An 18,151-nucleotide genomic window follows, 5' to 3' on the forward strand; every position below is an offset into this window, starting at 1 on the left:
AACTTCACCAACACTTTCAGTATTTGCCTACCTGCAGGATGAAAATGGTATCTCATTGTTTTAATTTGCACTTACTTGCTCACTAGTGAGGCTGATTGTTAGACATCACATTTTTTTCCTTCTATAAATGTCCATATCTTTTGTAACTAGTTTTCAAATTGATTTATAGGAGTCCTTCGAGATAACGGGCATTAACTTTTGCCTATTGTATGTATTGCAAATATTTCTTCCAATTGTGTCTTTTAATTTTGTTCCTAGAATTTGAAGAAACTTCAAGTTGTCCTTGCTTCTCAATCTATTTGGAATACAATTGATTTCTTTCTCATTTTAGGGTTAAGAATAATAAAATCAAAATGTGGTGTTACAATTGCTTTATAAACATTTTCAAGAATAGTTTATTTCCAATAAAAGAATTGAGTCCTAAATGTGCATGTCACAGTAAGAACAAACATAGAAACTATAAAAACTATAAGGCACAAGTTTTAAAAACTTACATAGTGAGTTTTATTAATTTTATTATAAATGTTTGGTTTGTAGAAAATGAGATTGATTAGGGTCATGCTGCCAATTTGCAGGAGGCTTATAGTCAGCCTTTCTATGAATTAAGAATGTGAATTAAGAAGAAAAAATTTCAAATGCAATGAAATACTCTCCCTATCCTTTCTTCCCTAATTTTGTTTTTGGAGGTTTGATATGAAAGAAATGTAAAGCACTAAAGGTAGCAATCAGCTATCTTCCTCACACCTGAAAAACTCTCTAGCCGTGAAAAACAGATGGGAGTTACCATATATTGCTTGTTACTGGGTGTATTAGCTATTTTTAAGAGTGGAGATTTTCTATCCCGAGATTCCTTTTGTACCACAGCATGGCTTACCCCCACTAATCCAGTAAACATTCAGTTTGACCATTAGCTTTTACATGAACTAAAAGAAAAAACAGGGAAGTGGCTGACCAATAGAACAGTCCAACTTATCATGCAGTTGATATGTGTCATATCAGGTGTTGCAATGGTTTGCATATTAAGCATCCTAACAGCCAAAGGAAGATATTACCCCCATTTTAAAAGTCAGAAAGGTGACGCAAATTCATGTCCAAAATAAAAATTGTAATTACTAGCAGAGCTGGTGTTCAAATCCAGGAGAATCTGATCCTAAACCTTGTGTTCTTGCCTCTACGCTGGTTGTTCTCTGGTGGGAGTACGCATCAGAATCACCTGAAAGTCTTGTTAAAACATAGCTTCCTGGGTCCACCCTGAGTTTCTAATTCAGTAGATGTTGTTTGGGGCAAGAATGTGCATCTGTAGCAAATTACTAAGAGATGCTGCTGCTGCTGATTTGGGGACCACACTTCGACAACCACTGCTCTACACTATAGCTTTCCGCATCCAGAACATGTCCTCCAGACATTACTTCTATTCTATGGGACATATAGGGGATAAAGGGACACGTTGAATTATACTTTGTGGAAACAATCATACAAATTGAGGCATTCCATAATGTAACTGGCCTGGTCCCTACAAAAAGCCATGGAAAAAATTTAAGACTATTTTAAATTAAAAGTGTAATCTGCCACAACAACCAAATGTAACCGTGAACCTTGACTGGATTCTTGTTTGAAAAAGCAACTGAGAGACCTTCAAGATGGCGGAAGAGTAAGACGTGAAGATCACCTTCCTCCCCACAAATACATCAGAAATACATCTACACGTGGAACAGCTCCTACAGAACACCCACTGACCGCTGGCAGAAGACGTCAGTCCTCCCAAAAGGCAAGAAACTCCCCACGTACCTGGGTAGGGCAAAAGAAAAAAGAAATAACAGAGACAAAAGAATAGGGATGGGACCCACACCAGTGGGAGGGAGCTGTGAAGGAGGAAAGATTTCCACACGCTAGGAAGCCCCTTCGTGGGCAGAGACTGCGGGCGGGAGAAGGGGGGAGCTTCAGAGCCAATGAGGAGAGCGCAGCAACAGGGGTGCAGAGGGCAAAGTGGAGAGATTCCCGCACAGAGTCTTGGCGCCGAGCAGCACTCACCACCCCGAGAGGCTTGTCTGCTCACCCGCCAGGGCGGGCGGGGGCTGGGAGCTGAGGCTCGGGCTTCGGTCGGATACCAGGGAGAGGACTGGGGTTGGCGGCGTGAACACAGCCTGAAGGGGTTAGTGCACCACAGCTGGCTGGGAGGGAGTCCGGGAAAAAGTCTGCAGCTGCCGAAGAGGCAAGAGACTTTTTCTTGCCTCTTTGTTTCCTGGTGCGCGAGGGGAGGGGATTAAGAGCACCGCTTAAAGGAGCTCCAGAGACGGGCGCGAGCCGCTGCTATCAGCGCAGACCCCATAGATGGGCATGAGACGCTAAGGCTGCTGCTGCCGCCACCAAGAAGCCTGTGTGCAAGCACAGGTCACTATCCACACCGCCGCTCCCGGGAGCCTGTGCAGCCCGCCACTGCCAGGGTCCCGTGATCCAGGGACAACTTCCCCGGGAGAACGCACGGTGCGCCTCAGGCTGGTGCAACGTCACACCAGCCTCTGCCAGAGCCCCCGAATCAGCTGCTCCTTTAACCCCGTCCTGTCTTGAGCCAACAACAGACGCCCTCAGGCGACCTACACGCAGAGGTGGGTCCAAATCCAAAGCTGAACCCCAGGAGCTGTGCGAACAAAGAAGAGAAAGGGAAATCTCTCCCAGCAGCCTCAGAAGCAGTGGATTAAATCTCCACAATCAACTTGATGTACCCTGCATCTGTGGAATACCTGACTAGACAATGAATCATCCCAAAATTGAGGTGGTGGACTTAGGGAGCAACAATATATTATTTTCTTTCTCTCTTTTTGTGAGTGTGTATGTGTATGCTTCTGTGTGTCATTTTGTCTGTACAGCTTTGCATTTACCATTTGTCCTAGGGTTCTATCTGTCCGTTTTGGGATTTTTTTTTTTTTTAGTATAACTTTTAGTGCTTGTTATCATTGGGGGATTTGTTTTTTGGTATGGTTGCTCTCTTCTTTCTTTCTTTCTTTTTCTTCTTTTTATTACTTTTTAATTTTTTTATTTTTAATAATTATTTTTTATTTTAATAACTTTATTTTATTATTACTTTTTTCTTCCTTTTTTTTTTCTCCCTTTCCTTCTGAGCCGTATGGCTGACAGGGTCTCGGTGTTCCAGCTGGGGGTCAGACCTGTGCCTCTGAGGTGGGAGAGACAAGTTCAGGATATTGGTCCACCAGAGACCTCCCAGCTCCACATAATATCAAATGGCAAAAGCTCTCCCAGAGATCTTCATCTCAACGCTAAGACCCAGCTCCACTCAACAACCAGCAAGCTACAGTGCTAGACACCCTATGCCAAACAAGCAGCAAGAAAGGAACACAACTCCACCCATTAGCAAAGAGGCTGCCTAAAATCATAATAAGGTCACAGACACACCAAAACACACCACTGGACGTGGTTCTGCCCACCAGAAAGACAAGATCCAGCCTCATCCACCAGAATACAGGCACTAGTCCCCTCCACCAGGAAGCCTACACAACCCACTGAACCAACCTTAGACACTGGGTGCAGAAAGCAAAAACAACAGGAACTACAAACCCACAGCCTGCGAAAAGGAGACCCCAAACACAGTAAGTTAAGCAAAATGAGAACACAGAGAAACACATAGCAGATGAAGTAGCAAGGTAAAAACCCACCAGACCAAACAAATGAAGAGGAAATAGGCAGTCTACCTGAAAGCAATTCAGAGTAATGATAGTAAAGATGATCCAAAATCTTGGAAATAGAATGGAGAAAATACAAGAAACGTTTAACAAGGACCTAGAAGAACTAAAGAGCAAATAAACAAAGATGAACAACAATAAATGAAATTTAAAATTCTCTAGAAGGAATCAATAGCAGAATAACTGAGGCAGAAGAACGGATAAGTGACCTGGAAGATAAAACAGTGGAAATAACTACTGCAGAGCAGAATAAAGAAAAAAGAATGAAAAGAATTGAGGACAGTGTCAGAGACCACTGGGACAACATTAAACGTACCAACATTCGAACTATAGGGGTCCGAGAAGAAGAAGAGAAAAAGAAAGGGACTGAGAAAATATTTGAAGAGATTATAGTTGAAAACTTCCCTAATATGGGAAAGGAAATAGTTAGTCAAGTCCAGGAAGTGCAGAGAGTCCCATACAGGATAAAGCCAAGGAGAAACACACCAAAACACATATTAATCAAACTATCAAAAATTAAACACAAAGAAAAAATTATTAAAAGCAGCAAGGGAAAAACAACAAATAACATACAAGGGAATCCCCATAAGGTTAACAGCTGATCTTTCATCAAAAACTCTGCAAGCCAGAAGGGAGTGGCATGACATATTTAAAGTGATGAAAGGGGAAAACCTACAACCAAGATTACTCTACCCAGCAAGCATCTCATTCAGATTTGACACAGAAATTAAAACCTTTACAGACAAGCAAAAGCTAAGAGAACTCAGTACCAGCAAACCAGCTTTACAACAAATGCTAAAGGAACTTCTCCAGGCAGGAAACACAAGAGAAGGAAAAGACCTAAAATAACAAACCCAAAACAATTAAGAAAATGGTAATAGGAACATACATATCAATAAGAACCTTGAATGTAAATGGATTAAATGCTCAAACCAAAAGACATAGACTGGCTAAATGGATAAAAAACAAGACCCATATAAATGCTGTCTACAAGAGACCCACTTCTGAGTTAGGGACACATACAGACTGAAAGTGAGGGGATGGAAAAAGATAATCCATGCAAATGGAAATCAAAAGAAAGCTGGAGTAGCAATTCTCATATCAGACAAAATAGACTGTAAAATAGAGACTATTACAAGAGACAAAGAAGGACACTACATAATGATCAAGGGATCACTCCAAGAAGAAGATATAGCAATTGTAAATATTTATGCACCCAAAATAGGAGCACCTCAGTACATAAGGCAAATGGTAACAGCCATAAAAGGGGAAATTGACAGTAACAGAAGAATCATAGCAGGGGACTTTAACACCCCACTTTCACCAATGGACAGATCATCCAAAATGAAAATAAATAAGGAAACACAGTTTTAAATGATACACTAAACAAGATGGACTTAACTGATATTTATAGGACATTCCATCCATAAACAACAGAATACACTTTCTTTTCAAGTGCTCATGGAACATTCTCCAGGATAGATCATGTCTTGGGTCACAAATCAAGCCTTGGTAAATTTAAGAAAATTCAAATCATATCAAGTATCTTTTCTGACCACAACATTATGAGACTAGATATCAATTACAGGAAAAAAAATCTGTAAAAAATACAAACACATGGAGGCTAACAATACACTACTTAATAACCAAGAGATCACTGTAGAAATCAAAGAGGCAATCAAGAAATACCTAGAAACAAATGACAATAAAAACACGACAACCCAAAACCTATGGGTTGCAACAAAAGCAGTTCTAAGAGAGAAGATTATAGCAATACAATCCTACCTCAAGAAACAAACATCTCAAATAAACAACCTAACCTTACACCTAAAGCAATTAGAGAAAGAAGAACAAAAAACCCCCAAAGTTAGCAGAAAGAAAGAAATCATAAAGATCAGATCAGAAATAAATGAAAAAGAAATGAAGGAAACAATAGCAAAGGTCAATAAAACCAAAAACTGGTTCTTTGAGAAGATAAACAAAATTGATAAACCATTAGCCAGACTCATCAAGAAAAGAAGGGAGAAGACTCAAATCAATAGAATTAGAAATGAAGAAGGAGAAGTAACAACTGACACTGCAGATATACAAAGAATCATGAGAGATTACTACAAGCAACTATATGCCAATAAAATGGACAACCTGGAAGAAATGGACAAATTCTTAGAAATGCACAACCTTCCGAGACTGAACCAGGAAGAAATAGAAAATATAAACAGACCAATCACAAGCACTGGAATTGAGACTGTGATTAAAAATCTTCCAGCAAACAAAAGCCCAGGACCAGATGGCTTCACAGGCGAATTCTATCAAACATTTAGAGAAGAGCTAACACCTATCCTTCTCAAAGTTCCAAAATATAGCAGAGGGAGGAACAGTCCCAAACTCATTCTACAAGACCACCATCACCACCATATCAAAACCAGACAAAGATGTCACAAAGAAAGAAAACTACAGACCAATATCACTGATGAACATAGTTGCAAAAATCCTCAACAAAATACTAGTGAACAGAATCCAACAGCACATTAAAAGGATCATACACCATGATCAAGTGGGGTTTATCCCAGGAATGCAAGGATTCTTCAATATATGCAAATCAATCAATGTGATACACCATATTAACAACTTGAAGGAGAAAAACCATATGATCATCTCAGTAGATGCAGAAAAAGCTTTTGACAAAATTCAACACCCATTTATGATAAAAACCCTCCAGAAAGTAGGCATAGAGGGAACTTACCTCAGCATAATAAAGGCCATATATGACAAACCCACAGCCAACATCGTTCTCAATGCTGAAAAGCTGAAATCATTTCCACTAAGATCAGGAACAAGACAAGGTTGCCCACTCTCACTACTATTATTCAACATAGTTTTGGAAGTTTTAGCCACAGCAATCAGAAAAGAAAAAGAAATAAAAGGAATCCAAATTGGAAAAGAAGAAGTAAAACTGTCACTGTTTGCAGATAACATGATAGTATACATAGAGAATCGTAAAGATGCTACCAGAAAATTACAAGAGCTAATCAATGAATTTGGTAAAGTAGCAGGATACAAAATTAATGCACGGAAATCTCTTGCATTCCTTTACACTAATGATGAAAAATGTGAAAGAGAAATTAAGGAAACACTCCCGTTTACCACTGCAACAAAAGGAATAAAATACCTAGGAATAAACCTACCTAAGGAGACAAAAGACCTGTATGTAGAAAACTATAAGACACTGATGAAAGAAATTAAAGATAATACAAACAGATGGAGAGATATACCATGTTCTTGGATTGGAAGAATGAACATTATGAAAATGACTCTACTACCCAAAGCAATCTACAGATTCAATGCAATCCCTATCAAACTACCAATGGCATTTTTCACAGAACTAGAACAAAAAATATCACAATTTGTATGGAAACACAAAAGACCCTGAATAGCCAAAGCAATCTTGAGAAAGAAAAACGGAGCTGGAGGAATCAGGCTCCCTGACTTCAGACTATACTACAAAGTAATAGTCATCGAGACAGTATAGTACTGGCACAAAAACAGAAATACAGATCAATGGAACAAGATACAAAGCCCAGAGATAAACCCACAAACATATGGTCACCTTGTGTTTGATAAAGGAGGCAAGAATATACAATGGAGAAAAGACAGCCTCTTCAATAAGTGGTGCTGGGAAAACTGGACAGCTACATGTAAAAGAATGAAATTAGAACACTCCCTAACACTATACACAAAAATAAATTCAAAATGGATTAAAGACCTAAATGTATAGTGTAGACACTATAAAACTCTTAGAGGAAAACATAGGCAGAACACTCTATGACATAAATCACAGCAAGATCCTTTTTGACCCACCTCCTAGAGAAATGGAAATAAAAACAAAAATAAACAAATGGGACCTAATGAAGCTTAAAAGCTTTTGCACTGCAAAGGAAACCATAAACAAGGCGAAAAGACAACCCTCACAATGGGAGAAAATATTTGCAAATGAAACAACTGACAAAGGATTAATCTCCAAAATTTACAAGCAGCTCATGCAGCTCAATATCAAAAAAACAAACAACCCAATCCAAAAATGGGCAGAAGACCTAAACAGACATTTCTCCAAAGAAGATATACAGATTGCCAACAGACACATGAAATGATGTTCAACATCATTAATCATTAGAGAAATGCAAATCAAAACTATAATGAGATATCATCTCACACCGGTCAGAATGGCCATCATCAAAAAATCTACAAACAATAAATGCTGGAGAGGGTGTGGAGAAAAGGGAACACTCTTGCACTGTTGGTGGGAATGTAAATTGATACAGCCACTATGGAGAACAGTATGAAGGTTCCTTAAAAAACTAAAAATAGAACTACCATATGACCCAGCAATCCCACTACTGGGCATATACCCTGAGAAAACCATAATTCAAAAAGAGTCATGTACCAAAATGTTCATTGCAGCTCTATTTACAATAGCCAGGACATGGAAGCAACTGAAGTGTCCATCAACAGGTGAATGGATAAAGAAGATGTGGCACATATATACAATGGAATATTACTCAGCCGTAAAAAGAAATGAAACTGAGTTATTTGTAGTGAGGTGGATGGACCTAGAGTCTGTCATACAGAGTGAAGTAAGTCAGAAGGAGAAAAACAAATACCGTATGCTAACACATATATATGGAATCTAAGAAAGAAAAAAAAAAAAGGTCATGAAGAACCTAGGGGCAAGACGGGAATAAAGACACAGACCTACTAGAGAATGGACTTGAGGATATGGGGAGGGGGAAGGGTAAGCTGTGACAAGGTGAGAGAGTGGCATGGACACATATACACTACCAAACGTAAAATCGATAGCTAGTGGGAAGCAGCCGCATAGCACAGGGAGATCAGCTCGGTGCTTTGTGACCACCTAGAGGGGTGGGATAGGGAGGGTGGGAGGGAGGGAGACGCAAGAGGGAAGAGATATGGGAACATATGTATATGTATAACTGATTCACTTTGTTATAAAGCAGAAACTAACACACCATTGTAAAGCAATTATACTCCAATAAAGATGTTTAAAAAAAGAAATAAAATAAAATAAAATAAAATTTATAGACTACAGGATCCTAAATGGGTCAAAAATCTAAATTCACTAGGGTATGTTACTAAACCTAATAGCAGGTTTAGCTGTTGTGACCAAATAAACATATTTCTTTAAAAAAAAAAAATAATTGCAGAACTAAAGATAGATGTATTCTCGAACACCGAAAATATCATTCAATTTTACACTAACCTTGGACACTATACTCTTTGTTGTGTGAGAAAAGTAAACCTCTTTTTACTTAAGTCACTGTAGTTGGATTTCTGTTACATACAAGAAATTAAATTCCAGCTAATGAAACATTACTGAAGATATTCAAGTTATACTTGCATATGATCACCATCTATGAGAGTACAACAAAATAATAGTGCTTATTTCTGAATGGAGGAATTGCAGATGATCTTTATTTCTTATTAATATTCTTCTATATTATCAAAAACTTATAGCCTTAATTGGTGAAATTATCCAGTGTCAATGGTAATAATAGCAATTGTAGCTTATTCATTGAGCCCTTTATGCTGTGCTAGATACTGGGGTAAGGACTTCAATGTATTATCTCATTGTTATCACATTACCTTATTTAATACACACAAATGAAGATGAAAGTTATATATTTAGGTAGGCTAATAAAATTGGAAAATATTTATTTCACTACGTAACTGTTTAGCTTATTGTAAATTGAAGTTATTATTATTATAACCAAATTAACCAAAAGTTTGAGGATTTTTCATTTTTTCTAAATACCTGAAGGTACTCTCTGGGCTGGTTTTTGCTTAAGTGGTGATCTTGGATTCCATGAGGCATCTACTTTTCCTCTGAATGCTATTGATTGAACAATATGAGACTTTTTATGGTTAAAAATCGTAATCATTGATCTTCTTTCTTTTTCTGTAACTTCTGATAAATGCAAAAAGTAATGTTATTATATAACATTATAAATAGATATGCAGAGTGATTCAAAATAGAATTACTTTAAAAAATGGATTTATCCCATGTTGTATGTGAACATCCTGTCAAAATTAATTTGTAAAAAGGCTACCAAGTTATTTCCATAATCTTACAAGTGCTCAATATATGTCCCTCATGTCACAAGGCACAAATCAATCTTATCACATCACATTCTAACACATCACCATGGATGATTGAAATTGCAGCTGTGCTACATCCCTTCTTTTCCTCATGGCTATGAGGAAGAAGAGGAATAAAAATAAGGTTTTAATATATTCTCATTTAGAAGTTACTCAATTATAAGTTATTAAGAATGTTCAAATCTGTAGAAAGGTAAGTAGATAGGTAATAAAGAACTTCTGGGTAAAATAGACCTCAAAAAATGTAAAATGTAATGCACTGACTGAGGTTGATTTTTCTTTTTTGTGGCTTATATAAATTAGACATATTAGTTTATCTACAATGTCTAAAAATATATCACATAGAGGTTATTATATATGTTTTAGTATATATATACATACATATTTACAGAATTTCAAAGAATATGACTTTTAGAACTTAAATAGGCCTATGAGACTTAGTCCAATTGTCTCATTTTTGAAATAAAAAATTAAGGGTGCCGGTGGGGTCAGTGAATTGGCATTCAACACATTACTGTCAAAACTAGAATCAAAAGGAGACATTTCCTCATGCTCAGTTAGATGGCCTTTCCTATAAAGTGGTCAACAGACATGAATTCCTAAACTATAGCAAATTTCATACAGCAAAAATTTCAAAAATCAATAATTGAAAAACTTCCATTTACAAAGACAATTATTTCCAAAAATCATCAGCAGTTTAAACCACTGAGTTATAAGACTGACTCTCAAATATTTCTCTGCAAGAAGAGGTGTTCTTACGATTTCCGTCAAGCAACTCTACTCCTGGAAGGTGGTAGATTGTGTATAAACGGTACAAGTTATATTGGCATAAAGGGTTTTGGTAGAGAGCTGCAAAGAAAGAATCCAAATTAAGATGTCAGGTTTCGAAATCAGTTATATTTATCACTTGATAAAATATGAGAAATTGCAAGATTAATATAAAACATAACAGTTTGTAAAGCTCTGCTTCACAGACCAATGGTTTCACCAAACCCTTACTTATTCATCGCAGGACTTCCTTTTCCTATCTGTTAAATTCATTCATTCAACAAATATTTTTGGAGTGCTTACTATCTACTAGGAACTGTGCTAGGTGCTGAGGACATACCTTTGACCCAAATCTGTCACAAATGAGGAAACTTTTAACATGTCCGTAAATTAATCAGTAAAGGAAGAACTCAGTATCAGTTCTAGAGGGTTCTTTTTTTTTTTTTTTGGATTTTTTTTTTTAATAGTAATCTTTTTTTATATATATATTTATTTTTGGCTGTGTTGGTTCTTTGTTTCTGTGCGAGGGCTTTCTCTAGTTGCGGCAAGCGGGGGCCACTCTTCATCGCGGTGCACGGGCCTCTCACTATCGTGGCCTCTCTTGTGGTGGAGCACAGGCTCCAGACGCGCAGGCTCAGTAGTTGTGGCTCACGGGCCCAGCTGCTCCGCGGCATGTGGAATCTTCCCAGACCAGGGCTCGAACCCGTGTCCCCTGCATTAGCAGGCAGATTCTCAACCACTGCGCCACCAGGGAAGCCCCTCTAGAGGGTTCTTGATGCTGCCCTTTATTAAAGTATTTGTTCATTGGTTCTCTTCTTCCAGTCTCAAAGGTCACATGGATGCCTGTGTGGAGATGGGCAGAATTGTGGTACACTGTTTTATAATTTTCTTCCTCGGCTTCACACCATTGCACCTAGTTCAGAACATATAAATGCCAGTAGCAGCTTCAGATCTCTGCAGGAGTAGAGGTGAAGAGATGCGGGTTTTGCATCTCATCTACCTCTGGCCAGGCACAGGGGACTGGGATTTCCTTGTGCGCAGGTGCTAGGATACTTAATGAACCATGCTCCCTAATACAGGCTGGAGGTGGGAGGCACGCTGATGCGGAAGAGCTCCAGGCGCTTCTGACAGGACATCCCTTAGGCATCAGCATGTAGGTACATTTTTTTAAAATCTTCATTTAGAAGTTGTATTTTATTTCCATGGAAAAGGTACTTTCCCTATTCTTCTTTAGATAATATTAAACAGGGTTATTTCAATACAATGTGAAATAAAACTCTTATAATTTCCACTTGGATATCTTTAGCTATTGAATTCCACCTACACGTAATTTCTAGAAAATACTCCTGGACAAGACACCTAGTGAGGAGAACCACTAGATGGCAGTAGCAGAAAGAGCTCCAGCTAGTGTAAAAAAACATCACTCAACAAAATGAGGCTCATTTAACGTACATTTAAATCTAGGAGTACTGCTGTAGCATTTGACTAATTATAAAATACAAAGAGGTTTGATAAAAGCATGAAAGTATTAAGCATTAGAAACCCAGAAAAAAACTGATTAATATTTATAAAGAGTTTGCAACATAAAGAAGAGGGGGTCAAGGGGGATGCTTTAAAGACAACAAACTAGATAACAACTGAAGAAGTTAATCATCTGAATGTTTTCTCTGCAGGTAATAAAACATTCTGATATTTGTTGTATAAACACAAACTTTTCTGGCTAATAAAATCGTTATAGGTAGCTATTCCCTGTGGAAAACATGAGCTTTAGAGGGACTTAAAGCAGGCAATGGAAGACACCTGGTGCATAATAAACAAAAGTTGTAAGAGGAAAGGCATAAAAGAAAATGTAGAGCCAGGGCAACAAGAAAATTTAAAAGAAAGGAAATATGGATGTATTGGGGGAAATGAGAGGAAAAATGAAATGGATATTTTTCAAAATTTCTTAAGTGACAAAATTGGTTTGAATTTTAATCTCAAAAGACAAGGAATTTCTACTGAGCCTGCGCGTCTGGAGCCTGTGCTCCGCAACAGGAGAGGCCGCGATAGTGAGAGGCCCGCGCACTGCAATGAAGAGTGGCCCCCACTTGCCACAACTGGAGAAAGCCCTCGCACAGAAACGAAGACCCAACACAGCCATAAATAAATAAATAAAATTTAAAAAAAAAAAAAGAGAGATAAGCAAAACATTCTCTCTATAAATAAATTTTAAAAAAAGACAAGGAATTTAAAGTGGTAGCAAATAATTATAACTACAGGACAGGGAATAGAACGGATGTATATTAAACCAGTAATAAGAACAGATTTAAAAAGATCCACAGGGATCATACATCGCAGTTTGAGCCAGACAAAGAAGAAAAAAGGTCACCCTTCAAGGATATAAAAGCAAAACACAATTGTTTTTAATGAGAGTTTAGGAGGGAGAAAAATTCACAGATGCTTTAGTGCAGAAGTCTGCTCTGTGGTTACTGTCTTGGAGAATAACATCTGACACCTCATAACACTATCCTACATTATAGCAGCTGGGAGTAGAGTCTGCCTTTGCATATGATGTTAATGGAAAATGTACCAACATCTTTCAATGATGTTTACTTTTAGGATACACTTCATATTCTCTTTTCCCTCTGAGAACACTACTATTTAATTTCTTTTCTTGGTTTTTCTTCCTAGTGCTTAGTTAAATAACTGCTTTATGTAAATTTTTAAACTTCTGGCTTCAGCTAAACAAATCACCAAATTTGGATTTACTACTATTACACTACTTATTAAAAAGGTGTCATAATACTAAAAACTTGATGAGCTTATTGTGGTTCAACATTCATCTCATCATAAAATAAAATCTAAATGACAGCAAGTCAGAAAACTGGGCTATTAAGCCTAGTCTCTGACTAAATTAACTTAAAAAAATAATTAGAATTAAATAATTTTAAAAGAATTTCGTTTTTATTATTCTTCACTTTTTTTCTTACTCTTAAATGTTAGAAGGAAGCAATCTTATTTTTAATTCTCTTTTTTCCCCTCTATACTATTAAGCATTTAACATTTTGGATTTATGAGTTTTGGATTGATGCTACTAAAATTACCATAAATAAAGTTTCTAAGATATGATATTGGTTTCCTGTGTCTGAAAGCTCTGAAAACCTTCTATGATGTATGGGTACATTCCTTTAGAAACTATGAAGCGAAATTGTTTACACTTTCACTTTCAATAGGTTAATACTATTTAATCCACCTTCCCTCTAGGCTACTTATAGAGTACACCTCGGTGGCGCCAGCACTGTCTTGCTTATCTTAATTTGGGATTCTGAGTCTAAGCAATTTACATTTACCCAATAATATAGCAAAATGTTTCTACTACCTTACTGCACAAGCTTGAGTTACATGAGTCACATGTGTGAAGCTTCTTCTTATTGAAACAGAAGAGGAAAAAAAAAGTCATCTAAATAATTGGCTCCAGTTAATTTCTTTTTAACTTTTAAGGCAAAATTAAAAATCACCATTTAAATGAACCTGAATGTTTTTTAGACCACCTTTGAAGAAAGTTGATGTAATTAATAATGTACCAACATATCCATTTTAATAGATGGGGAAATGATGTAGAGACGTTAAAAGCAGTTCCATCTGTGCCCATACAGAACAGCCTGTGGAAGGAAGCTCAACTGTCAATGATCAGACAGAGGTTCTCGCTCAAGGTTACTTAGTAAGGTCAGCATCTCCATTGTTACCATCTCATTTTAACTAAAATCTCTGGGCCACAGCATACCACATGATTGTACTGAATATGGAAATGATCCCTGATTCTTAAAAGGCAAACTTGGACTAAAGCAAGGGTTAGGAGAGTGAGGGATGCTGTTTCAAGACAAACAGCAGTGAAAGACCCAGTTGGCTCTTTTTATTGAATGGACTGTTCTATTGTGTTGTTTGGGAGGAGTGGTCCCACCTTGAGGGGCATTTCAGGGTAAAGAGTCTCAAGTGAAGAGACCACTGAGACCATAGTCCCACGCTGACCTCTCAGCATCCCTCTTCACTCCCTGGCTATTTGCCATCAGCAGTGGACTGTGGCCAAATGAGGAAAGGCAGGACGTGCTTAAGAGCAGAATCTGTAAAAAATGGAGACCTTCTCTTTGAAAGGGGCACTTCCTGTCTCCAAGGGTGAATCTTTAAGTCTCTGCTAGGAAGCAAGTCTTAACAATTATGGAATGTAGGAGTTCAAGTATACTTTCCAATACTGGAGCTTAATGCAACACAGAGAAAATTTGAGAAAAATGAGGAGACTAGAGATTTAGGAACAGGAGAATGGGTTAAATATTTTGTTGCTGTTGTCGGTGGTGTTTTTTCTCTCTGCGCTGGGAGAGAGGCAGGGAGACTGAAGGTTAGTGAAAGTCCGCAGCCACGAAGCAAATCTTTGACACATGTGGATTTAGAAAGAGTTTGGAGGAGGGAAGGGAAGAGGAAAATGGAGCCAGAGGGGGAGGGTGTGGAAAGGTAGACTGCCTGGAGAGAAAAGGTGTGGCCCTCCTGCCTCAGCCTGGAAGTCAGGAATTCCAGTTTGTAGGACCTCACACTCTGCAGCTGGTTTTAGGCCTCCCTGAAGCTCCCAGCCATGTGTATACTGGGTAATCTCTTCCAGTTCTCCTCATTGCCAGTGGAGGGTGCAATGCTGAAATGGATTAGAGGTTTACCCTCCAGGCTATTTTCTCACCCTCTGAAGAATTGTAATTGAAGTGGAATAATAATAATAATATTTTAGCATTTTAAACAGTTTTATAACTTGAAAAGAAAATTTTTAACACTTGAAAATACATGGGGGACTTCCCTGGTGGCGCAGTGTCTAAGAATCCGCCTGTCAATGCAGGGGACAGGGTTCGAGCCCTGGTCTGGGAAGATCCCACATGCCTCGGAGCAACTAAGCCCGTGCGCCACAACTACTGAGCCTGCGCTCTAGAGCCCGTGAGCCACAACTACTGAGCCCACGTGACACAACTACTGAAGCCTGTGCACCTAGAGCCCGTGTTCCACAACAAGAGAAGCCACCGCAATGAATAGCCCATGTACTGCAACAAAGAGTAGCCCCCGCTCGCCGCAACTAGAGAAAGCCTGTGTGCAGCAACAAAGACCCAACACAGCCAAAATTAAATAAATAAATTAATAAATTTATTTTTTTTAAAAATACATGGATTTCTTATTGTAGTTAATGAGCTGAATCTAATCTGTGATTGCAAAGGAGGTTCATAGGAACTTAATCAAGGGACATTACTGCACAATATAATTAGTAGCTAGTAAATGCCAACATTTTTTTCTTAATTTTTTAAAATTTATTTTTGGCTGCGTTGGGTCTTCATTGCTGCGCACAGACTTTCTCTAATTGCAGCGAGCAGGGGCTACTCTTTGTTGTGGTACGCGGGTTTCTCATTGTGGTGGCTTCTCGTTGCGAAGCACGGGCTCTAGGTGCACGGGCTTCAGTATTTGTGGCACTTGGGCTCAGTAGTTGTGGTTCGTGGGCTTAGTTGCTCCGCAGCACGTGGGATCTTCCTGCACCAGGGCTCGAACCCGTATCCCCTGCATTGGCAGGCGGATTCCCAACCACTGCGCCACCAGGGAAGTCCGCCAACATTTTTTTTGTATAATATCTTTAACCAAAATAGGGCAAGGAAAAAAAAAAAAAAATAGGGCAAGGGTTCAAACTGTGCATATTTGCTACCAAAAATTTTCAGAAAATGCTTTTTTTTGGGTAATCTGATGCAGCATTTTCTCCATTTCAAAAAATGATCCCTCTACAAGATTCTCAGTTGGAACAATTTATAGTCACTATGATTTTAAGTAGAGGTCATTTAAAATGTTGTGATAGGCAATGATATGGACCTTATACTACCAGGCTGACCTAATAGCCTTTCAGAGAACTAGAAAAGGCACTCCTGCACCCCACCTCAGGGCTGACACCATTCTGTGCCCACATACACGGCTGGTAAGGCAGGCAGGGGCTGAATTTCAGACTCCACTTACCCCCCCAACCCCCGCCGCCAGGCACTTTTGTTTAAGGCATAACCCTGTTGACTATGATGGGGCAACCTTGATTGCTAACCTCCAAATCTTGCATTGTAAAATAAGCTTGCTTAAATGATTCAGTTCTTACATTTAGCAAATTGTCCAATTAGTTTTACATCGAGCCCCCTCAGTTCTGTAAGAAATATTTAGGCTGAGAGTTACAAAACTGTAAGCTCCATAAAGGTCTAGATAGGGTCTTTCTTGTTTACTTTTGTGTCTCCATCTAGTAGTGTCCTTAGTGAATGCATGATAAATATTTATTGAATGAATGAATGATAAACAAAAGAAACACGGCGTGAGTTTAAGTTTCAACATTCCTCAGTAGTCTGGTTAAAGCTCTGAGCCCTGCATTTCTACCATTAAAGAGGGAATATTTCTAATCACATCATTGGATTGCTATGAAGATTTAAATGATAATATAATAAGAAAACATTTTCTCAACGTTCAAACATGTTGTTATAATTATTATTCAAAATGTCAGTTTTTTAAAACTCTATTTACCAATCAGCAGAATTTCTAGACTGTGTGCATCTTAATTCATTATCTAATTTACATAAACCATAATAAAACAATTTTTTGTTGTTACTGCTTCAAACCAATTAATGCTTTACAGAGTTAGCTTAATATTTGAAGCAATCCTGAGAGGTAGTTATTAGCCCATTTTACAGAAAAATGAAGGTAAGAGAGAGTTCAAAATCTAGTATAACCAGTCTTTTATAATCATTTAAAGACATTTGAAGCATTTGTTCAGCACAGAAGGGCCAGATAATTCAAATATGCAGGCCAATCCTGATAAGTCTTTCACAGACCTTATCACATCTCAAAAATGAGCATTGAATTCCTTAGAACTTGGGGTACTTTTAATAGTTGGGTTTAAAGAATCTTACCTATAAGAACTTAAATCATTTCTCCTTAATATAGTAGGTATAACTGATTAACACTCAAAATATTTGAAAATTTCAATAACTCTATGTATTGAGCTGATTAGAAGCTCCACCATCAACACCACTTTACACATATTCAAAACACTATCTTTGGCAATTCTGAGAAATGAATAGAAAATAAATAGGAAAAAAACATCTATTTTATGACCTTGTATAAAGAAGTCTACAAACTCTGAAGTTTGAAAACCCATTTACTGCTCTGAGTCTTTTCCCTTGGTCCACCTAGAACCATTTGTTCTGAATTGCAAGCGTGTACCAGTTTATTTACCCTCCGACACTATAAGCTTAAAAACAAACAAACAAACAAACCAAACCACTATAAGCTTATTGAGAGTAGGAACTGTGTATTATTTATTTTTCCAACCCATCTCACACTTTCTTCAAATACTGAGGTCAGTTCCTTGCTGGGTGCGATTCAATACATATGAATTGTTTGCTGTTCACCCAACAGGAAGATTACATTAAAACATGCTCTTTTTTTAGTGTGGGGGGAGGGAGTGTCAGCTTTACTAATATAATTCACAT

At 38.0% G+C, this 18,151-nt stretch overlaps 1 protein-coding gene across 1 annotated transcript in view; it reads right to left on the reverse strand.

Annotated features, from left to right (window-relative positions):
• The window catches only part of LRRC72 (leucine rich repeat containing 72), a gene marked incomplete at its 5' end in the record, with an annotated part of 70,384 nt that overhangs the window by 9,539 nt on the left and 42,694 nt on the right, over window positions 1-18,151 (reverse strand). Inside the window, 2 exons of the mRNA XM_082400402.1 lie at window positions 9,526-9,678; window positions 10,629-10,718. Coding sequence (XP_082256528.1) covers window positions 9,526-9,678; window positions 10,629-10,718 — 243 coding nt within the window. The remainder of the gene's footprint in view (window positions 1-9,525; window positions 9,679-10,628; window positions 10,719-18,151) is intronic.

This window comes from Balaenoptera borealis (genome assembly GCF_965194805.1).
Source record: "Balaenoptera borealis genome assembly, chromosome: 7".
Lineage (NCBI taxonomy): Eukaryota > Metazoa > Chordata > Mammalia > Artiodactyla > Balaenopteridae > Balaenoptera > Balaenoptera borealis.